At 44.4% G+C, this 27,361-nt stretch overlaps 2 protein-coding genes across 29 annotated transcripts in view; one reads left to right on the top strand and one right to left on the bottom strand.

Moving 5' to 3' along the window:
• The window catches only part of LOC125748596 (cingulin), a 28,402-nt gene extending 18,085 nt beyond the window's left edge, over positions 1–10,317 (bottom strand). For all 28 annotated transcript variants that reach the window (XR_007399621.1, XR_007399611.1, XR_007399617.1 and 25 more), the window contains exons 1-3: positions 10,134–10,317; positions 1,594–2,641; positions 322–419 (exon numbers count right to left, since the gene is read on the bottom strand). Coding sequence is in view for 9 of the 28 variants with exons in the window: in XM_049024924.1 (XP_048880881.1) it covers positions 322–419; positions 1,594–2,640 (1,145 nt within the window). In the remaining 19 variants the exon portion in view is untranslated. The remainder of the gene's footprint in view (positions 1–321; positions 420–1,593; positions 2,642–10,133) is intronic.
• A 4,809-nt stretch (positions 10,318–15,126) lies between these two features.
• On the top strand, positions 15,127–26,469 carry she (Src homology 2 domain containing E). Its single transcript, XM_049026674.1, has 6 exons — positions 15,127–16,182; positions 18,552–18,678; positions 21,429–21,671; positions 23,242–23,431; positions 24,158–24,277; positions 25,318–26,469. Exons 1-6 carry the CDS (start codon positions 15,694–15,696, stop codon positions 25,499–25,501), a joined length of 1,353 nt encoding a protein of 450 aa, XP_048882631.1. The 5' UTR covers positions 15,127–15,693; the 3' UTR covers positions 25,502–26,469.
• Positions 26,470–27,361: the final 892 nt, after the last annotated feature.

Genomic DNA, 27,361 nt, shown 5'->3' with positions numbered 1-27,361 from the left:
ATGCTATAAAGGAGACCATTGATACAGCCCCCACCGGCCCCCAAAGCTACAACATCACCTGACTGCAGCATTGCTTTATCAGCACTATCAGTTACGGCCATTCCTGGACAAGAGGCGAGAAGCTGCATTTGCCGGTAACACTAGCTGGTCACTGGATAGGCCAGGAAGGTCTGCATTAAGCTTAAGTTGGGGATACAGTCCACCTGTGTGGGTTCAGTTACGTCTGTCATTCCAGAGTCAGATCGGACCAAAAGTGGGGCGCCAGGGAACTCTGCAGCCATGTCTCACTCCAGACGTCACACCGATACTGCTCACTCTTACCCATCTCTCAGAATGGTGTAGATCATCTGCTTTGCCTTCTCTGCTTCCCCCAGTGGTTCCAAGCTCTGGTCCTTGTCCTTCAGCAGGTCAGGAGTTGCCTTGGAAACAGATTACATGTTCGCCAAGGTAATTCAGAGATCGCAGCGCAACAGCTGAGATGGATCCGAAAAACACGCAAAAACTAATATGCTGGAGGGGCGTCTTAAGTCTCCCAGTCAAGTGTCTTCCCATGTCATCTTAATGAGCTTTACTTGCCCATTCTAATGCTTCTCCATGTACCCTTGAGTCACGTGGAAATGTGACCATTTTAGGAAGAAGCCTGTACTAACAATTACGTAACATGCGGTATATTACAAAGAACCATGGTGCCAATGCAAAGTAGAGGGGAAATTTTAGCACCTCACATTCTTTTATACACCTGTTCTCTGTTCATATACTCTCATTTTGAATTCCTTTTTTTCTGAAGTCTTTGGAACTAGCAGATTTACTGAAGTCTGTTCAAAGTAACCCTATAATGAGCTTTCTTACCATCTTTACTACCCTTTCATTCAGTCCTTCCTACAGTACACTGCGTATTTCCTAAGAATAGGTGTTAAACTATTTACTTGTCGGTTTGTGAATGCTTCTACTATTCATGTCTACTAATGTTTCTTGATCATTTCTTTAAAACAGACATCTAAAATACAAATCCTATCAGGTCCCTGGGGCTGGTCTGGAGTAAGATGAACCCCATAGTAAATCATTTTCAGGTATACTTATCAAAAATAAAAAAAAATATTTAAAATGTATTATTATTTTATAATTCTTCAAAATTATCCAGTATCATACCTCTTCCAGTCCATATAATGCTTTTTCTTCCCCAATCATTAAGTTTCCCTTAAGCTCTGATCCACTGTAGGGTTAATCTAGGCCAGGATCCGAATCCAGAATGCACTGGACCCAGGGCACACTACTGAAGGATGGGGTGCCATCATATGGGATAGATACATGCTCATTAGGGGAAGGGCACATTACAGCCAACAATGCAGACAGATAAACTGCAAGTCTCTGGACTGGGAGGAGGACACTGGAGGAATTCCACAGAATATTCCTAATCATTTCTGTTATATTTCTTGATTTTTGTGTTACTTGGGTCAAAAGCGTTTTAAAAAGTATCTGTATTGTACACTTGGCATTCTGCTTCCCTGTATTTTTACAATTCAGGGCCAAGCTCCTATAGATTTAGCTGATAAGAAGTACCAGTACATTTTTAAGTGACCCAGATCCACCAACCTGTGCGTCTGTCTGAGTGAGTGGAGCGGTCTCCCTGGCAACAGGCATCCCAACAGATTGGTTGTAGTTTGGCCTCGAAGCCGGCAGGGCTGTCACCTTGGCCACAGATGCAGCACTCCGCCCTGGGCTGCTGTAGGGGGATGTGCTGGACGACAGCGGTGAACTGTTATGGTCTGGAGGGGATGCTGAGACAGAGGGCGACACTGAGCTTTCTGACACATTCTCGTAGGCATCCAGACTGCGTGCACGCCTGCGTTCCTCGGAACTCAGCCGCTCCAGAGCTCGAGGGCGCCCCCTGGCTTGACCACCAAAACTGCTGCTGTCAAACTGGTCGATGAGTCGGTTGATGGGCGCCAAGGAGTTCGAATCCACGACACTACTGGGCTGCTCCCAAGCACTACCTGTAGATGGCACTGGGAAGGCCCCCCTGGACCTGTACTGGGTCACCGGCCTTCCTTCTTGTCCATCTAAAGACCCATTGAGACCTGCCTGGTATGATCCAGTCCAGTTGGCCCGGACCATTCTATTTGAGAGCATGGGGTTGGATTCCCTTCTGTCACCTCTTACACCAACACCCCCATCCAAATTTCCATAACTTCCTGAGTGCCCATCCCCAGGGGGTCTCCTTAGAGGTTCCTCATAGTCCTCTATGGGTTCCCTTTCCAACAATGACCCATGTGAACGTGCACGGCGGAGGCTGCTCCCCTCAGCGGGCATGTGGTATGGTCCGGGGGCCTCTCCATCCTCGTTAGTCCGGGGTAGACTATTATAAGCTGGGGGGAAGTTGTAGTCTCGGGGCTGGGTTCTCAGTTGCACCCCATAGGAGTCCCCCTTCTCGCCTCCCTTGAGGACCACATAGGGCTGTCCTGCGATCCCTTGCACCCTGACCGCCACACCATACTTGGAGGAGGTGTTGCTGGAGGCGCCTTTGCTGCTGCCCCGAGGCCTGACAGAAGCGCCGCCTCCGGTGTTGTGGAGGTCATCGATAAAGCGGATTTGGACCCCATAGTCCAGCTGAGACTTCTGGTCTGACGAGGCGGCAGTCATCCTAAAGCCAGATAGAAAACAGGATTAAAACGCAGAAATCCTGAGCCACGTACAAGTATACAAAAAAGTCTAAAGGATAAAAATTATGGGTTCATTGTCACAACAATGAATACCTGTCTTTGATTATGATCCTGCAAAGACAGAACAAGCATGATCACAAAAAGCAAGTAATACCAGCGTCAACAAGAGTGGTAATTACTGGTGAAGGGAGCCAATTTCTGAAAACCAGGAAAGGTTAGCTGAAAACGGCAAGTCGCATTGTAGGAGAACAGAGACAACTAAAGGTCTTTAGATGCAAAACGCCATTCAAGCAGATGTATTGGGTTAAATACAAGCTGACATCCCAAGAGAAGTGAGTTAATGCTACTGACTGAGCCACCTTACAATTACAGACGCTCCTCTACTTATGACCGAGATGTTCCAAACGGCCGTTCATAACTTGAAAAGTCATTATTCAACGTAATTTTAAGGGTATATGCAAGTACTAAGAACTAGGATGCTGGGAGAATGCACGCTATGCTGCTGTGCGGCGGGAGTAGCGGCCAAAAGTCATACTAGGTGGAATTGGCACACAGAAAAAAAATGTATGTTGCGGACAGGAAATGGGAGCCCAATGAACACAATTTGGACTTCGTTCGTATGTCTGAAAGTTCGTACATTGAAAGTTCGTAAGTAGAGCAGCATCTGTACTGAAAAACTAGAGGTTCCGCTGCTTTTCCCTCTGGCTTATGCATTGTTCCCAGCAGCCAGATAAACATATAAGGCACAAGATAAGGATATGAATTTGAATAAAATTAAGTACCACTTTTGCCAGCAGACAAAAATTAAATATATTAGCTGAGGTTAAATTCAATACAATCACAGTGTTTTATTTTAATACGATATAGACAAGAAAATTTCAGATTTCTGTGATAAAGCTTTTGGGGTAGCCCTGTCCTGATGAGAGGAGGTATCACATTACTTTTTTGGGATTTCGTTATGATTTTTCATATTCTGGTACCTAGTCTAGCAGTGAGTAGGTTTCTATTAATAAACAAGGTGAAATTAGACAAAATTTTAACTGAATACTGCTAGAAAACCATTGTATTTCAATAGCTTATTTCAGTGTTGTTTTTGAAATGAATAAGGATAATGCGCAGTTTGACAAAAGAGTAAGAAATACCCTTTACTTTTGTGAAAACAATATGTAAACATAACATTTCTGAACAGAGAATAGATAAGTCGAAGCTGAATCTTTCTGGGCCAGTTTTTACACTTTCAAATATGCTCACCTCTCGGTACAGAATGAAATTACAGAGGTACAGAGACCTACCGATTCCTTGAATTTACTACTGGGAACCACATAGGAATCTCAATCTGTCCGATTTTTTATTTATTGGGGTACATTTAGCCAAACTGCACAAGCATGCACACATAAAGGCCTCTATAACTGCAGAAGAAGGAGTAGAGCTACAGTTTTGCATCAACGCAGCTAAAACTAACCAAATCAAGCGGGGTTGGGGGGGGGGGGGCTCACCTCTTCAGTGTTTATACTTTAGGGCTGTGTTGTGATTGTGATGTTTTGAAATTAAGGGAAGAACTCACTGAGACACACAAACACACAACTTTCATTCAGAAGCCCCAAAGGATTCAGTCTCTGCAGTGTGGTTGGTCTGAATACACTTGGGTGCAGCTCTGTGTTTCTTTGGTTTATTATTCTGTTTCACAGATTAGAATTGTCTTTACCATGTATTTACACAGCACAGACATGGTCAAACACAGCACTGGTCATTGACCATTAACTGAAGCAACGATGCCAGCAGGTTCCAGCACACCGATACGGCCATATTTACCTCTGAGAAAGCCAAGGCTAGCAAATTGCACCAGGTTTAACAAACTGAACATCCCACCAGGCTAAAAACAAGCAACACTTGCACGAGCCACTGAACCCCAGGGACAGACTGGCATTCCCAAGCCCAGCACGTCACCCTGAGAGTACACTGCAGGCTGACTATGTCATACTCACACACTAAGGTGAATGCGCCAATAACAGAGCAGCCTCACATGCCCTGACTCTCCTACTCCCTTCCAAGTGAGTCACTAATTGAGGAATGAGGAAGCTGGCAGTGGCCCCAGGGGACTGCAGCTTATAGTCCCGGTGCCATTTACCTTGAAACTAGTCCTGAGGCGGACTTTGCCTGCGACCTTTGTCAATCATTAACCCAGACACACGCATGCATGCGCATTCTCCCAAGGCACCTGCGGGCAACAAGACTAACAGGGAAATGCGTCACAGAAACCAGCCTGAGGAATCGACAAACTCTGTCCTTGCTGCCCCTGCTTACTGAAAACTCATGGACACACCTCCTCCTGAGTCACACAAAAGGCCGCAATTGCCCTGCACTGGCCCCACTCATCCACATTCCTGTCGCATTGTTAATCAGCTCTTATTTCCCTTTTATCTTCCTTTAAAAGCCTCATAAGTATTAAATTGGTGCATTTTCTGTATAGCACGTGACGACTGTCACAGTTTCACAACATGTACACATGCTACAAGCCGTGAGCCACCCAGTATCTTTGGTGTCCCACCGCTTCGTCTCTCCCGTGTTCTCCCCCTGGCTGGATCCCCATCCCCATCTTCCAGTAGCCACCCCCAAAAGACGGGAACCTCGCCTCCACATTCTGCTGAGCCGCCAACACCTAGGACAAACATGTACGGCACACCGTGGCTACTCCCATATACAGCCCTGCAGCCACGTGTGGGACAGTGCAGGAATTACAGGTGTTCCCTCCTAGTGCAGACAAATTCTGCGGGCTAAAATTTCCTTCGCCTTCAGACTTTCCTCCAGAAGGTCCACATATACAACATGACAACCAGGTCGTGTGGCTCAGTGGGATAGGCCTCTGTGCCTGCGATTGAAAGGTTGTTGATTCAAGCCTATAAAACTATAAAAAGAGCAAGAGGAAATATGTGGAAGGAAGCATTCCAATGTATTTCAATTTATGCAATGGAAAATAAAGCAGATTTGCTGCCTGGGCAAGCCTTTATATGCAGATCCAGTTATACAGAGATGAGTAGGCTAGGAAAGAATGTTTTAAAATAGTCCAGTTTAGCCTAGCCTAAACCGGACATCTTCTACATGATGTAACATAGACTCCTCCCACCTCAGTGTGTCCATGTGTCACTGAGGGCAGGATCCTGGGGCACACAGCAGCCCTCAATGTGCCTTGGGGCAGGAAAGGGAGTGCAAGACCCATCATATTGTCCAAACAACATGGAGCAGAAAATGAGACCTGTGATGCTTGGAGCTCTTCCTTTTGGACCTGTCCCACGTGCTGACCCATCTCTCTTTTGTGCTCATGGGGCTTTGTATGGTCGTTTCCTTTTAATTATCCAGTTGGAATTCCTTGGTCTTTCATGGCAGTCTGTCCCAGTGATTTATGTCAACATTCTGACATGCTTAGATCACAAATAACGAATATAGCAACAAAAGACCTTATGCAACACATTGCTGAAACCAGGCCGAACCTGAAATATTATGCAAGATGGATCGAAGTATCTACTGAACAGTTAAAACATAGTTGAACTGTAAACAGTCACCACCAAATGAGAATACAGTGAGTGAACCAGCCTGCAGGACCTAAGAAAACATACATTTTAGAAATATAAAAGTACCACTGTGTGGTACAGTGGCTGGCAATGTCACCTCACAGCTCCAGGGAAAGGAGTTTGAATCTCTCCATTCGTGTTGCATGGATTTCCTCAAGACACTTTAGTTTCCTGCCACAATCCAACAACAAACTGGCATCTCAAAGTATATGTCCTGCAGTGAACCTGTATGTCATTCAGGGGGTGCATTGCTATGTACTCTAGCCTTTCCCTCTACTGGATTAGCAGTTGGAAGATGAATGAATGACACACAAAATAAAACCACACGTAAACAAAAGCCAAATAGCAGTACTTCTACAAGACCTGGACCTGACTAACGACCATCGCGGCTACACACAATTATGCTATTCTCAAGAGGATGCCAAAGTGATGTTGATGTAGACCATCAGTCACTGTGTGGTGAATTAGCAATCAAGAGTGGGGAAGCTGGATTCGTTTGAAGGAAATGAAAAGCTGCACCTCAAATCAGCACTTTTCAAATACAGTGGAGAAAGTGCCATATAAGAGACACTTCTATAGTTTTAACTTTTTATAGTATAGGACAGATTTAGCCCACAGCACCTCAGCACTAATCGCATCCACATAGGTGTGGGCGATATGAAGATATGAGATCATGAAGACGATCTATGTGTTGATGATCTCACAAAGCAGAGAGATCGTAGAATCGGCTATATAGATTACATTCTATCTATCTATTGTGGCTCTATGCTCTTCCTAATTTTTCTCCTCAGCCAAAGCGCACCATTTCCTAGTCCGCTCAATGCCCGCCTTATAGAAACAGCACTCAACCAACCAAAGTGAACTACGTCAATGACGTACAGTTCTCAGTCCACCACTCTCTTTGATTCTGAGTGTAGCCGGAAGCAATGGCAGAAAGTGTGAATGTAATGGATGAGTTAGTCCCTAAAAAAAACTCTACATCTATGATATGGAAGTGGTTTGGCTTTAACCCAAATGATAAGGAACAAACAGTTGTTATTTGCAAAGTCTGCAGAGAAAAGTTTTGCACGTCGGATGGCAACACGACGAACATTTTCAATCACTTAAAGAGACAATATCTGAAACAGTTTGCCGAGAGTATAGAGGCTAGGAGAGCAGTCACACCACAAGCAGCGGAGGCAACAGTTACATTTATACCCTTTACTGACCCCTTTAAGAACCTATTTGTTTTACCTAAGGAGGTATTTTTATGTCATGTTAAAATGGACTTGGCATGGAAGAGTAGGGCAAAGAGCACAAAGATGAATAAATGGAGCTTAAAAAAATTTATCTAACTGGTCCTGCTGCCCAATAACTTCCTGTCAGATCCATAAACTGTGAACATTGCACTGTGTCCTTGCAGCTGTTATCTATAACTTATTATCATGCTGCATAAAACATGACATTATGATTGAATATATTGTTATATTTGCAAAAGGACTACTTAAAAACTAAACATACAGATGTAGGACGCAGCCAACCGCCTGGAACTCTCAAACAAGAGATCAATACAGGAGCTTAAAATCACCGGTCTCTCAGTCAGGCTACAACTCTTGATTGAAAAAGCACTGGCCTCCAAGATTCCAGTCCAGCACTTATCAGCCATACACACAAAAGGGCTCTCTCTTCCAGGGATGCCTGTCTTCTTGATATCCAGTGAAGTGTATGTTTAAATTATTGGAGAACAGAGGGATGTTAGGGGCAGGGACCTGGAAGAGGACTCAAATATTGTCACAGCCCAATATACTCAAGTAGTTACTGGATCTAGACAATTACCTAAAGAGCCACTGGCTCTGAAACTGAAAACATAAAAACATCAGGATTTGAAATGACAAACGGAGCTTTAATACAAGAATAGACAAAACAACAGTTGTTAAAATAACAAGGTAAGTGACTCTAGGAGCAAAGCCATGCAGCCGCCACAATGATTATGTCTCTGTTCCATCACATATTGTGTGAGGAAGAGTAATACATGAAGGGTACCATTTTACTGGTTAGATTATTAGTTTGTCTAAACCTTCGGCATTCACTCTCATTTTATAGAGTTTTGGTTCACATGACAAGAATATTCCAGCTGATATCATAAATGGTATATATTTTCAACAAAATAAGTCCAGTGGAAGTATTCTTAATAATGGAGATGATGCCTAATCATTTAAAAAAATAATAAGGCAAGAGTATTTGAGGCAGCATACAAAATAAAATGTTCATTATTATACACTTATATTTTCACACTGAAGTTCCACCTGTTTAACTAATACTTGATGAACCATTTTCAGGGAAATTGCACAAAAAAACTAAACAAAGATCATGCTTCCAAGGAGTACTCTAACTTGCAACATAGGTTCCCTGGTAGCAGGGATAAGCATCGATACCACAGTATTGAAATTCAAGTTATTCATTTGGTATCAATTACCATTTAAAGGTATTGATTACAACTGTCAGATTTTCCTGATGGTGGTCATAATATTCTCAAACACTTAAAATGAACCTCAGCACTTTCTGTAGTTACACTTATTCACAATTTATCTATCCCAAAAGCCCACCATATTTACGTTTATTTAAAAGAATCAGATTAAATTATTAAATACTATTAAATCCTATAAATACCAATGACAGTAAATCTGATTTTAATAGACATAAAAACATGTAATATTCCCAAGGTTCTGCATATGAAATTTACTAAAATATACAGTAATCTTTACAGATGAATAGTCATGATGATGGATGCTCTTCTCAGGCCATTCTACTCTTATCTCCCTCACTCACTTCTCCCTTCTGCTTGGTTTCACGGAAAACAATCAAGCATTTATTTCACACAGATTGAAAAGTGCCTCATTGGCATAACAAAAAAGATCTCCAGTGGACCATATAGAGAGGAATAATGCACTCTTGCAGCTCGAGACATTCCTCATTTTTTTGAGGGAACATCACCGGCAGTGAGATATTTTCGTAGTTGTAACATCGTCTGATTTGTAACATTCTCACGAGCTGGATTTCACGGAAAAAAATAACGTTGGATTCCAGGTAAAGCAACTGTAACAAATATTACAAACCAACAACTATTACCATGATAAAAAAACTACCTTGTGTAAGAATGATAAGGGACATAGTCCAAGCATAAAGTGTTAAGTAGGCACTAGCCGATGTCCAGGTGTACATTACTCCTGATAATGTGAAGCGAGCCCCCCATGACAATACCGAGTCGGGGCCGCGCATCGCAGTTCCCGCTCAGCGCACAGAAACTCGCACCTTCCTTCACACGCGCACGTTCACTTGCGTCACACCAGGGACGGAGAAGCTCGAGAGTTCGAGCGAAACTATGGTACCTGTTACTCCACCGAGTAGAAGTGTAGGATAGATGCCAGCGTGCAAGCGGCCGCCTTCGGGTAGGCTGAGTCGTCAGAAAGTGACAACGTGACACGAAATAAAGCGGCCAACATTTGACAAAAACTAAACTTGGCTCCTTCTACTTGTCTAAAGTCGCGCGAGGGTGACGTACTGTAGACAGGTGCCGCGATCCCTACGCCCTTCTCAGTCATAGCTCACAGACTATCCCACATTCTGACAGCCACAATAATCACCAGTTATGCAAGTATTTGTTTTAAGGATGTGTCACCATGGATGTCTAACTCTCCAAATAAGCAAACAAGCTGACGAACTAAACAACAACTTGACAACTGTGACATTTAACAAAATAAACAATACTGTTGAATAAAATAAGCAAAACTGCTAGTGATTTAAAGACGATTTACTTCAGCAAAAAGCCAACTGATTAAATATGGCGTAAACCTATTACTAGGTAACCAAACAACTAGCAGCAGTTTATCACTGCTAGTGTGAGAAACTTAGACATCTACTGTACCTGCTGTTAAGTTAGGAGAATCCGTATTCTTTCTCGGTGTTTGGTCCTCTGTGGTACCTTCGGCTAAATGAACTTAACTTTTAGAACACCTTGTATTACTTAAAATATAATAAAATTCCAGCACCTCAAAAATAAAATACTTCTACACAGAAGAACAACTTCGCTTTTGAAACAACCTGTTACCTTTCGTACCGATAATAGTTATCCCGCCCAGTTTCCCGCCCCTTGGGATCACCCGATTGGCGGAGTGCAGTTTAATGGGCGGGACTTTGAGCGTAGCGTTCGGTTTGTGTATTGGTTGAGACTTGACGTCAATCTCCTAAAATTCACGCCGTGGGTGAAAATCCAGTAGTTTTTTAGGCTTTCAATCAAACCTAGTACGGATTCGGCATACCGTGGTGAATGGCACATACGTTAGACGTTTAATTTTAAGGCTCCTAATTATTTGTTTTCCGATACTGTTATATATTTCAGAAAGTTTTTGAGGTTTGTCTGAGAGATATTATTTGTTAAAAGCAAAAAGAAATGCAATGAATATTAATATGAATACTGTATATGTTCAATTCAACAATATAAATAGATCCGATATATGTACGCATATATTTAGTTTTATAGTTTGTTTTCAATATATGTACAGTTATAGTGTATAGTTTTTAAACATTAGAACAGAATAGAATAGATCTTAATTATCATTGTTTTTATAAAACAACGAAACACCGTTTAGCAGCTCTCGAATTGTCAGCTTAGAAAATGACATAACAAATGTTGACATAAATATGAACAAACATAAATGACACAACACAATGAGGTAGTATGTACTGAAAAATGACAACAATTTCCCTTCCTTGCAGCTCGTGAACCGTAACATGCGGTGTAGGTCACGAGGCTCTCTATTTTCGACTGGCAGGTGATGAGGGAGGTGAGCGCGCCTTAGCTTCCTTAGGAAGTAAAGCCTCTGTTGGGTTTTCCCCACCTGATGGGAGATGTGTGTGGTCCAGGTCAGGTCATCCGAGATGTGCACACCAAGAAGCTTAAAGCTCACTGTCCGCTCTATCTCCTCTTTTATTTCAGTTTATGAAAATGTTTTTTATATGTATATGTTTTCATTGTATTGAGACTTTTTTCAATAATTTTTCCGGAGTGCTGCATTGACTCACACCTCCAGGACCAGGGACCGAATCTCTGCCCTAGTTCCATGTATGAGGAGTTTGCATGTTCTCCCGATTTTGCTGTACAGTTACCTCCAGGTGCTCCATCCAATCCCACATTCCAAAAACATGCTGAGGCTGATTGGAGTTGCCAAATTGCCCATAGGTGTGCATGTGTGTGAATGGTGTGTGAGTTTGCCCTCCTATGGGTTGGCCCCCCATCCTGGGTTGTCTCCCAGATTGCACCCATAGGCTCCAGACCCCCTTTGACCCTGAATAGGATAAGAAGATGGATGGATGGATGGATGGATGGATGGATGGATGGATGGATGGGTGGGCGGACAATTTAGGGGGAAATCCAATGTTTTTTAAATATTCAATGGCAATAGTCAATTTAGATCAGGGTTCCCCATTTCCAGTCTTTGGGGGGGGCGGATTCCAACACAATTTGAATCCAACACAAACACATCTTATCAGCTAACCCAGTTTAAAATATACGTTTGAACAGGGAAATATGCAGTTAAATATGTGTTGGATTCTAGCCCTACAGGACCAGAACGGAGGAAACCTTGGTTTAGAGTAAAACCATTCAACTGACTGGTTTGAGGGAAAATGCCTCAGAGTTCACAAACATGGAGAAAGAATGTGTCACGTCCAACAGAGTTCAGGTCTGGCTGTCCTCCATAGCCACGCCCACATCCATTTAATTCCAATCAGTAATCACCCCCACCTGCAGGCAGTCTATCAATGTTTTTACGCTCACTCTGATTTCCATCACTGTCCATGTCTGCCATTTTGGATTGGCTACTGTGCTTTAAACTGAATCTGTCAAAGACAAGCACTAGGTGATAATGTATTGTACCAGTTAAAGGAACCATCTTTCCAGTGACATTATATTTCATCTAATATGAATGATGAGATGGTTACATTGTTTTTTTCTATAGTACCTAACAGTTAAGACAGATGCATAAATACTCTATACATACTGGTTTTTATTTATTGCTATTGCTTTATCAAAGTTCCTAATTCACACCAGTTCTGTGTTGATTTTCTTTATTAATCATATGTCACTATAGCTCTCTGCTGCACTCCCACTAATGTGGTTTTAGACAACCAGAATAATGGTGGATGGATTTATTTATGCAATTCCCTTTATGAGCCACAAGGGGGAACCACAGCTCAGCAGAATTATTCAATTCAATTTAATTTTATATAGTGCCTTTCACAACAGAGTCTCCCAATGGCACTTGACAAGAGTGTGTGGCAGTTCATTACTACATCATTTATAGGAGTGTTTCTCTCCTTGGGGACCCACAGATGTTCCACAGCTTTACAAGCTGGCAAGTAGCGTGTACAGCAGCACCGGCAGCATCATCAACAAAAGGCATCAGCAATGACAAAACACTAAGTCCAATGCAGAAAATGTTCCCCACTGTCAGAAAAAAGGGTACAGCCCGGGTACAGCTTTGTTCCCCAAGGTACAAACACATTAAAGTGCCCCAGCTGTGAAAACATGTTCCTTATAATCTATTTCTGTACCTTAAAAGGTATGTTAAACCTAAACTAAAGCTGTTAAACTAAAGCTAGAGTACAATTGGCAGACCCTTGAGGGTTCAGCCCCAGAGACGAGTAATTGTACCATTAAAGGTACAAAGTGGCACTTTTATTCTGACAATGCACTGCAGACAGGTCCCCAGTGACAACACAGTGTCTAAACAGGTACAACAAACAGAGTGACTGCACACACTGCAAGCAATAAGCCAACTGTGGTTTCCCGAAGCATAAATAACCCAGTTACTGCCCCACACAAGGCAACCGGTTGTCGGTACCAATTTGCACACTGATGCTGCTCCAGTGGAATTCGCCAACTGGCAAACCATCTGGTTGCTCTTAATGAAAACTCCAGTGCAGCTACTTGTGTGACTTGGGGAGTGATTGTGTTCCTTTCCTATGGCGCAGTGATGTTACATCTGTAACTGTCTGTAATTGTTATGTCTTCAGTGGCCTTGGCTGCCCCTCCATTTCTCTTCAACCACCACAGGTTACACCATCTGGGTAATTTGTTATTTAACATCCAGCTGCTCCAACTTAACAAGGGGGAGGAATTCAGTGCTGACCTCAAACTCATAATGGTTGCAGGTAGGGAGCTAATGAATGTCGAGGAAAGGAAACCTGCATATGTGTGTGTTTTCCTTAGGGCATGCAGTGCACTTCTGTCTGGGAGAAATACCAAGTGCTACACTGCCAACTGCACAGCGTTTACCGAAACTTTTCATCGCTCTTCCACGGTTTCTAAATTAATCTTAAACCGGGGCTAAATTCATGCGCTCTCTCCACCATAACAAGAAGATTCTCACTGTAATCTGTTTTCGGCTCCCAGCAGTGTGCAGTAGATCATCCTGATATTTTTTGTCCTTTCTCAGACATTACAATGTTCTAAATGATAGGGATTGTCAGCTGTGTCTGTGGTATGACTCTTATGTGTCTGGGGTTAAAAAAAACAACTGACTGTATAGGCTACATTTTTTTAAATCATGTTTGTAATGAAAACTGCATCTTGATCACGATGTCCATCAGAATTTGCCTCGGGGTTGACCTTTGGTAGGTGATATTAGCAGGGTTCGACTGTAATTGAAAATGGGCCCAGTATTGCCAGCAGGGGTTTGGGGAGGGGGGGGGAATCCCTCTGGGAAAATACACAGTAAGCCAGATGGCTAGGTCAGCTCTGGATAGCGTGAATTGATGTCACAGTTTAATAAACTTTGAATAAAGGAGCTGTAATGGCTTAATTAATTAAATTGGGCTGATACTTCGAAAGGATTAACTCGGACAATGATTAAGATTAAGAAAACTTAATTTTTCCTCAGGAAATAGTTTCAGTAGAGCCACGATTCCTGCCTCCTAAGACAAGCAGTCCAATAAACCACTAAGAACAATGACGGGAGTGATGCTTCAAAGAGAGGCGTGTCACCGAATGACTAGTGGTCAAGGCTGAAAACATAAACATACAAAATAATAATAAGTGCGTGTCAGGATCTGGCAATAGATAGAGGAAGTTTATCGGTGAACTTCCTTCTTATCTCAGGTGTACTACAAAACGCCTGCATTTCTGATGACTACGAAAGGTACATTTAACGAGTAACCACTCCATAGTATAGTGATAATACACTTATACCCGGGCCGGGCCTCCTTATCCGCGGCATAGGCGATTGCTTAGGGCGCCATTTGACTAGGGGGCGCAATAGAGCCAGTGGGGAAAAAAAATTGAATACGTGATATGACAGTAATTTACGCTACTTGTAATATTTCACTGAAACAGATGCCAGCTACCTAGTTCGCAGCCAGATACCGTGTGCTATGGTAATGTTTGGTTGGGGGGTGGGGGGGCAGATGTGCGAGGGGGGAGGCGTCTAGGGCGCCAAACCACCCAGGGCTGGTCCTGACGAATACTATAATTGTAATAGTTGTAATATTTATAATACTACTGTAATTGCTTGGATAAGGTTTATGTTTTATGATTATTATTTGCAGTTTAACAACACACAGAAGACATATGTAATGTACAGATAAACTAAATTTAATAGTTAGGCTACATTATTTTTTACATATTATAGATAAATTTAAAACAAAATGTATTAGGGATACATCAATAGCTCCTTTTAAAGTTGTCCAGTAGACCTAATTGCGTGGTTTGAAAATGGATAAAGCGTTTATGAAAGATAATGTTATACCCACAGTTGTTTAACTTATCCTATGAGTAGCTGCACAGATGACACTCCCCTCTTCCCCAGCCCCATCTTTACAGCGTCCTGCCCCCCCACCCCCCTTCCCATCTATGCCTCGGACCCCAGTCCATGCACTGCTAACTCTGAGCAGGGTAGGCGCTTAGTCTGGACGCTCCGGGAATGGGATCTTCAGTGAGAATTAAGAAGAACTTTAAATTTTTCCGAGTGTATCCACTTCAAAGGCAACTCTTTATTCTGCGAGAATAGTTTCCGAAAGAGGTAAATGATAAACGGGAGATGAGAAAAAACAATAGCCTAAAACTGGACACTAATGAGGTAATGCAGTTCTAGGTACATAGGGCAGATAGGTAAAAGGGTAAAACTTGTGTATGACGAGGAATAGTGAGACACGAAGTTTGAGTAAAATATGTTTTGTTGCCGGCGATCGTAATAAAATAAGAATGAAAGAGTTAAAAACATCGAACAAAAGTGTAACATTTATGCGATGTCATTAATGACAGAAGACCCGAAGAAATATTGTGAATCTCTGACTGAATGTGTAATAAGACGTTGAATTCGCAGTTGACTTCGCAAATTGTAGTATTAATTGAAATACCGAACGTGCGCCTCGATGCGTCTACGGCATTGGGAGATTTTCACACACATATTATTAGAAAATAAGTAGCTATGGCAAAGTGGTTCAGAGATTTCCCCAATACCCTGAGGAACGGAACCGATAGGATCCGCTTGTCTTCTGAATCGGGGTCTCAAACAACACGAACAAAGGCAGGAGTTACGGTCGGTACAGTCATTAGAACCGGTGGCAATAAAGGTAGCCTGCGCAAAACCTCCGAGAGTGACGGCGGCGGGGTGGGTTCGCTGCTGTCCGGGAGAAATCGGAAAAATTCGGCAATCGAGCTGGGGCGAAATGGGATCGGTTCGGTAAAGGACGGGAGAGTATGGGATAGTCTGATTCCGGGCAAAAGTCGCAAGAACAAAACTGAGACTGCGCCCGAGGAGCAGCGGTCACACAAAAGTTCGACTTTGGCGAATTCCTACACAAGCAGGTTGATCAAAGTAGACAAACTGGAGAAGAACCCAAACTACAGCAACGGTACCGGTGGCGCAGGGGTCACAGAAACTGAGAAAACAAAGGCAGCAAATAAGACAGAAACGGTGAGTAATACAACTCGCATTGCAGTAGTTATTTGTTTATAAATGCGATCGTATTTGAACAAACCAACATAACATTTTAGCATTCTAACTTTATTTCCTTTTTGGTAAGTGGATTTAACTCATTTTGTTTTTACATGTAATGAATTATTAGAAAAATGAGGCTCCTGACGTGAATTACATTGAAATTTGAATCTATTGCAAGTTCTCAGTTACGTAGCCTATGCGCGTTAAAAAAAAAAAAATTCATCTGCTCAGTCTGAAAATCCTAGGCATGAAAATTTGGCACGTGTTTCCTTGATGCTGCTTGATAATCATCATTGATTAAGCAAGGCGTTCAAAAGTCACTAAATTCCAGCTTTATTAAACAGAACAGGCCCTTATTTTATATGGACATGGGTGTTCTTGTTTGAGAAAACCCATCCATTAAGAGCTGGCTTTTGTAAGATGAAGAATGAGCTGGTCATATATGAAAGCTGATCTCACGGCTATTATCGCAGCACCTCCTGCTCCCCCATACGCTTTTGTCTCTTCTGCATTATACAGGCCCCAGTTTCTGCCTGTCTGCCTCCAGCTCACTTCCTCTGTTCATTGCAAAGGGGTTTTATGATTGGTCTACCTATATTGTCCTTGTTCCGACACAGGTAACAGTTAGACTTCCCTGCCCCCTTCCTGTCCCTGTATCATCCTGCCCCACCCTCTCACACTCTCGCCCCCCCCCCCCCTTTCTTCTGGCCCGCTGACTGTATGCTATCAAGTTGTTAAAAGCACTCTGTCACTTGACACTTAGGTGCAAATCTCTTCCAGAATGGAACCCCCCCCTTGCCCCCAGTTAAGCTTTGATAGTATAAAGAAAAATACATGTGAGGGAGAGATATGGGAGCAAGAGCAATTGGGTGGGTGTGGGGCAGTATAAAATGAGGGGCCGGCATTAATATTTCCAGAATGCGTGCCTTTCTCTTCCGGCCTATTGTTTTTATGCTGGTCACTGATGTTGCTGTCTCACTAAGACTTGAATCGGCAGTCTCTTTTGAAAGATATCCCATCTTACCCTCCACGAGACACACAGATACATGGTCAGCCAGTATGTAGTGTCTCCCTGATTACAACCACAAACTCCATAATTAATATTTTTTTCCCAGTACATATGGTATATAATATGCCGTCCTTCACAATACAGTCCATCTTCAGTTCAGTGCTAGAATTCCAGTGTTCTCATCACAAAAGGCCAGTAAACAATAAGAATTGTAAAGGGGCGGAAGATTACTGGAAACTTCCCATGGGAAGTTAAACCGGGCAATTTTGGAGATATTGATCTGTGGAATATGGAACTTCGCGAGAGCTGTCAGATATGGAAAAGAAAGCAAGCTGGATTAATAATACAACATTGAATGTGATATATAAGCAGTGCATTTTGATGCAGACTCTTATTTTCGGATGTTTTTAATATAACTGCTTTATAATTTTTAGAATTTTATAATTATTCGCAAGAACTTGGCTACACAATGATATCACTATTAGTGCCATCAAGATGTTTTGTTTCTCAGCTAAGTTCCCTGTTATAGGCTAAATTTGCTATCTGCAAATTTCCAGTTTATTCCCATTAATTCCAATATATTCCTGCAAATTCCCATTAACTCCCATGGAAGGTTTCCACCTTTGAAAATTCCCAACCCTATAAAGTACTGAATCATTTATTTTGTGTGGGTGTAGGAACCTGTTTCTCCAACAGTCCCTCAGGAGCTGCATTGCAAGACACAGGACACTGCTGTGCAGCCAACAGGCTCATTCTGGGGGCTGCAGGCCTTTAGATGTTCTGTCAAAGCCCGATAGACTGAGGGGAGAAATCACCAGTTTGACTTTGCATGCTCTCGAAGGGGGTGTTCTGTTCCTGCACACAAATTGATTTCCATGCCGCTCCTGCCATTCTGTGCGGAGAAAGTTCCTCTGTCCACGATGGCATTTTCTGTGGTTGGAATTTTCATTAGACAACCCTGGAGTGATACCTCTCCTCGAAGTGGTGATGTTTTATTAATGGTCATGAGGTAATTGGCATTCAAATAATAATAAATGTGGTACTCAGATGTTAATTCTGGGGTACCTGGTGTCTCCAAAGTTGCGGGTTTGAATCCCACTACTGCTCAGAGTGTGTGCACTTTGCATTCTCTCCCCTTGCTCTGCAGGTGTCTTCCCATGGTCCAAAAAACATGAAGTTAGGTGAATTAGGCCACTGTGTGTCACGCATCCCATCCAGGGTGTCCCCCTGCTTTGTGCCCTGGGCTGCCTGAGGTTGGCTCAGGGTTTTCTGTGGCCCTGTACTGGATTGGTGGTTGGAAGATGGATGGATGAGTGCTGTTTCCTTTGTCTTCCAGTTGATCATTCTGGAGGACTATGCAGACCCCTTTGATGCACAGAAGACCAGGGAGCAGAGAGAGGTGGACAGGCTCGCGGAGAATGATGGGTACATGGAGCCCTACGACGCCCAGCAGATCATCACAGGTATCCATCAGATTTTTGTGTGTGGGAGGGTGAGCATTGTTTTTCATGCACTTTTCTGGGTTTGTCTCAATTGGGAGTGTTAACTCGTGAATTTTGATGCATTGTGCCATCTTATTTGTCTGTGATGTTTGTCATTTCTTTACATTGTAGCACTTGAATAAATTAGGAGGACAACAGCATGGGTGTTTGCTGATGTTGTAGGAGGACTGTGTGGGAACTAGCAGCGAAACAAAGGAATTTGAGTAATAATCATAAAATATAAATGGAAAGAAGTAAGGGGAAAATGATTAGAAATATATTGAGAGAGAGAGAGAGCAATGAAAAAAAAAAAATCTGCAGATTGTGGGCGTATCACTGGCGCACGTCCCCAAGCGGTTGCCCAGGCGATGATGTTGTGCTGGGACAATGGGTGCAGTTTCCTGTGTCTACTTCCTGTTTCCTGTTTCTGTTTCCTGGACCCATTCTCTGAATAGGAAATTGCCCCCTGCTGTTCCCCCTCTATTACATGCCACCCCCCGATCTGAAAAATCCCACCCCTGCACCCTTCAGTAGGTTTCAAGAAATCAGGAAAAGGGTCGATCTGTCAGCCAGTCAGTCACGTGCTCCAACGACCTTTCAACTCGTCACGCCATTGTTTTAGTGGGAGCTCACACACAATGGCCATGACACAGATTAAGTGGCCAGTGACATTGTGGGGTTATAATAATATAACAGCTGATAAGTGCCATTGTAGTGTTCAGAAAAGTACATCTCTAATATGGGTGTCCCTCATGATACAAGTCTTGGACTTACGAGTTTTTGCATCTTTTTGAGGTTCTGAGTAAAAGTCTTAAATGTTGATTGGAATATTGGTTTAACTGTAAGAGGAAGATGCCAAGCGCACACCCTCATGCACATGATGTCGTCTTAGTCTTCACTGCTCGATTTAAGGAGCAACGGGTCTTAGTAATGTGGCATGTATAGTTTTAGAGATACGTGCAAGAACATAATGTCCTCTAGGGAGGAGAAAAATGAATTGCTGGATGTCAGGAGGAAATGAAGTTACTTAATACGCTTCATGGATTTCTGACCAACTACGGGGCGCATGAATAACGAGAATCAAGTGTGGAGCAATTTTCGAGTTCACTTGAAATTTTCGAACTCCAGTTCCGAATTCACACCCGTGGCCATGCCTAGCTAGCTAGTGGTGCTATCACACAATCTGAGATGATCGACTGTCTCAGTACAGCCTTCTCGACGTCACTGAGCACAGCACCGTTTGCTACCTTGTTGGTAGCACTGTAAGTGTGGGTGCTGAAGGTGGCCGTTGGTTGTAGTGCAGTGCCAGCGTACCGTAGAGTTACGTTAATTATTTGGCAATGGCGACGTTATGATTTTTGTTCCGAATAGACTAACGTTATTAGCTACTGATAGCTACCGATGATACAAAAGACCTTCAGTAAAGTCTACCAGCCACTCCGACCATCCGCACCCTGAGTACCTTCCCTGCTCGTTACCAGTCAGCACAGGTCTTTCCCGCCCCTGCCCAAGTCCGGCATGCCTTTCCCACGCGTGGTCAGGGCGCCTGGCCCCTAGCTGCTGGAAATGAGTCACCCGGGAAGCAAGCAGCTCGGTTACGCGTCCTGGCGCCTCACAGTGGCTTCCTCAGCTGCGGCCGGGCAGGATTAGCCCCACAGCCAGTCAGCTGCTGGCTCAGCACCTTCCTGTACACTGATGCAGTCTATCTGTAAATGTGTTCAAACAGCATTCGAATATGTGCTAAAGATGAACTCTTGATAACCGCAAATGTTGCATCTTAAGTCGGTGGTCCTGTGGCTAGGCTGTTTTTCAAGGCAATTCAAGAGTTTTGTCGCATGTATGCAGGGAACACGGAGAAATACACCTCTGTGAACAAGCTAAAACTGTACAAATAAAATGTAGAAAATATAAATTAAAAATCACAAAGGAATATATATATATGTGTGTGTGTGGATTAGATTTCTATTACATTGTGGGGACCCTCACAATGTTATAAAAACCCATTATTTTGATGGTGTGGGGAACATTTTTCGGGTCATTCTAAATATCTGTGAATGCAATCAAAAAAGTGTGTGTGTGTGTGTGCATGTGTGTGTGTGTGTGTGTGTGTGTGCGTGTGTATGTGCGTGTGTAGCCTGTGGGATGAAGCTCTTCTTAATTCTTTTTGCTCTTTATTCTGTTCTGTTCCACCTCCCACATGACAGATTTTACTTGTCAAATAATCATAAACCCCATGATTTCCAGGTTTAGGCGTGCAGGTGTTAAACGAGAGCAGAAATGTGGAGTCGCTTGGAGATGCTGAGGACTGGGAGGAACAGTAGCTTAGACACTTTTACTTTAATTACAGTTGTACTTAGTGGTAGCTCTGCTTGTCTGGGCTGGGCAGGCCATCCCAGTAGGAAATCCTGCCGCCGGCCCCGTGTTAAACAGAGCAGTCCGAGGTTTGGTTTGGCTCCTCTGACAGATTCAGTGGGCACTTACTGAAGTGTAATGGATTAAACTGATATGATATAGTGTGTCAGCCGTAACGGGAGCGGTGCTCATTTGACGGTGAAATGCACGCATGTCTGAACCAGGGCTGTTATCATTAACGAAAACTAAAAGTATAACAAAACATGTGCTTGAACTGAAATAAAATAATACATAAAAAACTAAATAAAATACTACAGAGGTGGTCAATCAATGCATTTCTGCATACTCTGGTGCAATTCACGCGTGTCTGTACCCCACAGAGATACGACGGAGGGGCTCCAAAGACCTCCTGAAGATGTCTGCCCTCCTCGAGGGAGGCAAGGAGGCGGTCGAGGATGTCAGACCCACGGCCTTGCAAATCTACGACACACCGTATGAAGGAGGAGCAGAAGAGGAGGCCAGGGCAGTCCTGGCCTCCCGGCCCGAGCTGGACCCGCGACCGTCCGCCGAGTACGAGCAGCCCTGGGAGTGGAAGAAGGAGCAGATCGTCAGGGCACTGTCAGGTAGCATGGCTGGCTGGAAAAGTAGAGTTTAATGTCCTGTCTACAGCAGTACAGAAATACGAGAACCCAAAATAATCTGTGAGTGAGCAGTTCTTCCCCCAGACTGCCATACAAAATATGTATTTCTGAGTAATGTAGTAGAATACATCCCTGTGCACACAATGGGCACCTTAGGGACACTGGAAATCTGGAGGAAATATTGGGAGGACCTGCAGTCTCCTGTAAAAGCATTAAATGTTTATAATGGTAGTATGGAGGAAACCCATTTTTAAAATCACTATGAGCACAGAGGGTGAGGCTGACTGCAGGCGGGCACAGGGCTGGGCACGGGGTAGGCATGGGGGTGGGCATAGGAGTGGGCATGGGGGTGGGCACGGGGTAGGCATGGGGGTGGGCATAGGAGTGGGCATGGGGGTGGGCACGGGGTAGGCATGGGGGTGGGCACGGGGTAGGCATGGGGGTGGGCACGGGGTAGGCATGGGGGTGAGTATAGGAGTGGGCATGGGGGTGGGCACGGGGTAGGCATGGGGGTAGGCATGGGGGTGGGCATAGTAGTGGGCAGAGGAGTGGACACGGGGTAGGCATAGGAGTGAGCACTGAGGTGGGCAGAGGAGTGGGCACTGAGGTGGGCCGAGGAGTGGGCATGGGGGTGGGCACGGGGTAGGCATGGGGGTGGGCATAGGAGTGGGCATGGGGGTGGGCACGGGGTAGGCATGGGGGTGGGCACGGGGTAGGCATGGGGGTGGGCATAGGAGTGGGCATGGGGGTGGGCACGGGGTAGGCATGGGGGTGGGCATAGGAGTGGGCATGGGGGTGGGCACGGGGTAGGCATGGGGTGGGCATAGGAGTGGGCATGGGGGTGGGCACGGGGTAGGCATGGGGGTGGGCACGGGGTAGGCATGGGGTGGGCATAGGAGTGGGCATGGGGGTGGGCACGGGGTAGGCATGGGGGTAGGCATGGGGGTGGGCATAGGAGTGGGCATGGAGGTGAGCAGAGGAGTGGGCATGGCGGTGGGCATAGGGGTGGGCAATCCCCACCAAAACAAATGACCTGCCTCCCCAACGGATCACCACCCCCCCAGTGAACAATATTTACCGTCTCCACACTGGCGCTGCTGTGACTGATTGGCCTTTCCACACTATTATTAAGGAACCTTAAAACTTCTTTCTTAACTCCACAGTGCAGCACCGTCAGATCTGTCATTTACACGATTCCATCACAGAAGTGCAATATGTACAGAGCTTATTTACTGAATATTTCTCAGTGAATTTCCATAGATATATATTCCTATGTCATATGTTTGCATTGTTTACCCATTTAATGCTATTTATATCACTACGGATACAGCCGCTAAATTTTGGTGCACTTGTATAACCCACTTGCACAATGACAAATAAAATTCCTTGATCCTTGATACCCCCTCCCCCCCCCCAACACTGCAACACTGGTGCCCATCCAGCATATCTAAAAACAGAAACGGTCCAAGCTGGCCGTGACACAGCATGGTGTTCATCTCCCCCAGCCTCACGCTGCAGTGCCTGATGTAACCTCGCTGCTCTGCCTCCTCAGTTCAGTTTGAGGCCCCTGAGCGTTCCTCCCCCACCAAGGATGAGCCCCCACACCCCATGCGGCAGCAGCGCCTCCGGCCAAAGAGCTGGAGCCAGAAGATCCTGAAGTCCTCTCCTCCCCCACCATCCTCCCCTGGACTCGTGTGCGACGCCGACAGATTTGACCCGATGGTGCCTCTGGAGAAGCAGAGGTAAGGAGTCCGTGCCAAATGCTGCTTGTGGGAGTTTTACTCACAAAATGTTTTGAGAAATTATTGTTTCAGAGAGGTAATCAATCAGATTGTAGAGGAAATGAGTCCAAGCAACTGGAGGAGGTGGGACCAAGACATCTGATTGGTTAGCTGGACATCTGCCCAAGATCTGATTGGTTATCTCTTTAAACCAATCATTTTTCGTTCTTGTCTCAGAATATTTTTGTTTGAGTTAAACTCCTATGAGCCCAAATGCCAATGTGCTGCCTGTTCCCGGACCTGCTGTGGGTCCGCTTTCTCCCCCACCTAGATACGTGTGACACCCAACCTGCATTCCCTACAAGTGGGTGAAGACAGTGTGCGATAACAGGCTGACTCTATACGCTTTCTGTTTTCTTTTTTCACTTCTTTTTGGTATTTTTCATGAAATGTCCATTTATGTCATTGCCAGTAAACTGTTATTAAGCAGGATAAAAGTGGTTGGTAATTGTGTACATTGTCAAGCTACAGTCATGTGACACGTAAATGCACACTTGCCCAAGATTTAAAAAGAATGACAAACGCAGGCTTAGAAACGACAGTGTTTCCTACATAAGTGCATTTACAGTTAAATGCACTTTGCCCCTGTGCAGGTTATTTTCTTTATGGCATATCTCACGGCTGTTGTGTGTCTCTGACTTACCCCGTTCACCACCACTCCCCGCACCCACCCTGCCTGATATTCAGCTGGTACCACGGCTGTGTGACGCGACAGGAGGCCGAGTCGCAGCTCCAGCACTGTAAGGAGGCCAGCTTCCTGGTGCGCAACAGCGAGTCGGGCACCAGCAAGTACTCAATAGCCCTCAAGTGAGTCTCGCCGTGCCCTCGCCATCCATGCACACGTAGGGGTGTATGGGCATGTACACTATAAGGCCTGTGGGTATCAGGTTGGCCTACATCTCATTCCAAAACCACGGGTTGAACTTAGTCGCTGAACTAGACTTCTGGAAGGCTTTCCATTAGATGTTGGAACATTGCTGGCGGTATTTGCTGCCATTCAGGCTGGGTATTGATCTTGTGTGATCAGCTCCCTTTCTGTGAGCTTGTGTGTCTCTCAGACGTTTTGACCTTCATAATCACTACACTTGCGGTTGACCAGGGCGGATCTATCAGGGCAGAAATGTGGCAAACAGACTTGTTGGAAAGATGGCATTTGGTGATGGTGCCGAGCGGAAAGTCACTGCTCTCTCCTGTATTAACCAGCCATTCTGCTGCTAATGTTCCTTACAGGAGATTGTGTGACTGTGTGTTTAATTCTATACCTACTGGACGTGGCTTAATTAGGTAATTCCTCTGATTAATAGGGGTGTCCACATACGTTTGGCCTTATAGTGTACGTGTGAACTCTATGTGCACTAAAAGTTCAGTCATGTTTAGCACGGAGGTAGTGAAGCCTTTCAGTTAGCCGTTTATCTTACCATTTATATTCATTACAGCACTGACTTGCCTACACATTTTTCATGACGGGGCGGAAATAAAGGGCAACATGCACCTGTGTTGGGTCAACGCTTGGCAGACAATATCGCCAGCACCTCACAGCCACAGTAATCCTGTCCTGTAGTGTCACTCTAACTAATCCCACACACTTGTTGGTACAATTCAGTCAATGAACTGATAATTCTGGGACTTTAGAAAAAAAACGTTGTTTTTCTCAGATTCATGCATGCCCCAGTTTTTTTTATAGCCTTGTTGTTGTTGCAGTATGTCAGCATTCCTTTGCATCGCTGAGGACTTGTTTCTCGATACAAACTGCCCCAGTTGTTCAGTATGTGTGGGAAGCAGATAGTTAGGTATGGATGTTTCCTAAAGCCTGTACAGATTTTCTCTGTCATCGTCCCTCGTTCCAGGACAAGTCAGGGCTGCGTTCACATTATCGTGGCTCAGACCAAAGAAAGTGGCTTCACCCTGGACCAGAGCAGCTGTGTTTTCTCCAGCATCCCGGAGGTGGTGCACCACTACTGCACCCAGCGGCTACCGTTCACTGGGGCCGAGCACATGACCCTGCAGCACCCAGTTCCCCGCCTGCACTGACTCACCGCCATGTCCTGAGAGTCACGCGTCGGGCTCGCAGGCATGATGAGGCTCATCCTGTCCACTGAGAGCAATTTTTCTGACAAGCTGCATACTTTTGCCCTTTTGCAGACGTACTCCCCGCCTCGCTCCATGTCCAGCTGCCTCTCTGCTAGCCATCAGATTTAAAGAAGCTTGCAGAAAGGTTCAGGTGTTCGTGGAATAATGAAATTTTTGTGCGTGAAAGATCTGACAGTAATACATGTTTAATTACTACGTTCGTACTTTCACTGCACCATTTAATTGCTCCTCAAATTCCCCTGGATTTTTCATTGCCTAGTGATTGTATCATCAACAGTCACTGAGGACTAAAAGGTCTCAACAGTACGCCCCCTGGTGGTAATACTTGCATATTGCAGCGGGCCTTCATAATGCCTATAGATAACTAAAGGTTATCTTGTAAGATATATAAAAGCAGAAGTATTTACGAATCTAATTTCCCAGCAGGTTGCATTGGAGTGTTGTATAGAAAATGAAACTGCTTTTTTTCCAATTTATTTTTATTTGATTGTTTTATGTTAATGAATGTAATTTTGTACAACTATGGGCTGACAGAGCTGACTGTGATATGCGGCACAATTCAGCTCCGTATTGATGTGCTCAGTTAATTCAATATTAAAGCCAGCTTTAGGTGAATGGTAGAATAGACCTTGCATCTTTACTAATTATTTCCCCAGCGTTAAGAGAGAGAGGCTGAAAGATCCCTTTGGATGGAATATAGATTTCGGTTACCTGTGTGATTTAGTGCAGGTCACTTGTGTCTTTTTATTACTTTGCTCGAGCAGATCGACTCTTGACATGCAAAGACACAATGAACTACTGAGTAAAATAAAAGACTGCAGATGTGTCATTTTTAAAACGGCACGCATTGGCTTTGTTTGTCTTTTTGCTGGACAACATGAATGACATTAAATGAGTTTCATCAACAAGGATGTCAATCGCACATGTGGTCCATCTGGATGCCCCTTGCATAATGTAACCTCATGCATATCCAGCTGAATTAAGTAACTGCGCTAGTTTATCATTAATTTGTTTGATTTATTTATTTCCCACGTTCTCCGCTGATGCTGATGTCAATCTGCTTCACTGGCGATTTCGCACGCATGAATGCACAGATGCACCAATCACCCACTAAGCCGTACTCGGGCTCAGCCAGCGAGACCGTCTTCGGTACTGGCCGTGTGGAATGTAATTATCACGAGTGTGAACTCTTAAAGTGACCCTAACCTGGATAAGCAGTTTCAAAGACAGATGGGTGGATAAGCGCACAGCGGTTTATTCACATTGAATCGCGTGCACATATGGGCCTCGGTGTGGCTGCCGCCGGTGTTTCGACTTCTGCTAGAAAGGGCATCACGGTTGCCATGGTAATTGGAAGAAGCGAGGTATGGCTCATGGAACAGAGAGAAAGACAAACTGCCACCCAAAATAAAATCTCACCTCACCGATACCAGGTATGCAGTTTGAAGCATTGTTCTGGCAGACAGTGCATCTCCACATGAGAAGACCAAATCACACCCCATGAAAGGGGGGGGGGGGGTTCAGTCCGATTAGTTTCAGACGATCATGCGGTTTGCCAAGGAGATGAAAAGTAATGGTACAATAAGGGAGGGGGAGGACCGTGAGGCACAGGTAACTTCTGCATTTGGGATTTTCTGTGCACATTAATAATTCAGGGGCTGAGTCATAAAGCTTTGTTTAGAGGAGGTGCAGGAGGAGGTCACCTGCTGAGCCACAGCGAGAAACAGACCCTTTTATAGACAACGGCAGAACAGCCTGGAAAAAGTAGGATAACATGCTGCACTGTGAGCATTTTTCTTT

The sequence above is a fragment of the Brienomyrus brachyistius genome, chromosome 9 (assembly GCF_023856365.1).
Source record: "Brienomyrus brachyistius isolate T26 chromosome 9, BBRACH_0.4, whole genome shotgun sequence".
NCBI classification, from domain to species: Eukaryota; Metazoa; Chordata; class Actinopteri; order Osteoglossiformes; family Mormyridae; genus Brienomyrus; species Brienomyrus brachyistius.
Note: the sequence above shows the minus strand (reverse complement) of the source record. Positions and strands in the feature narration are given on the sequence as shown.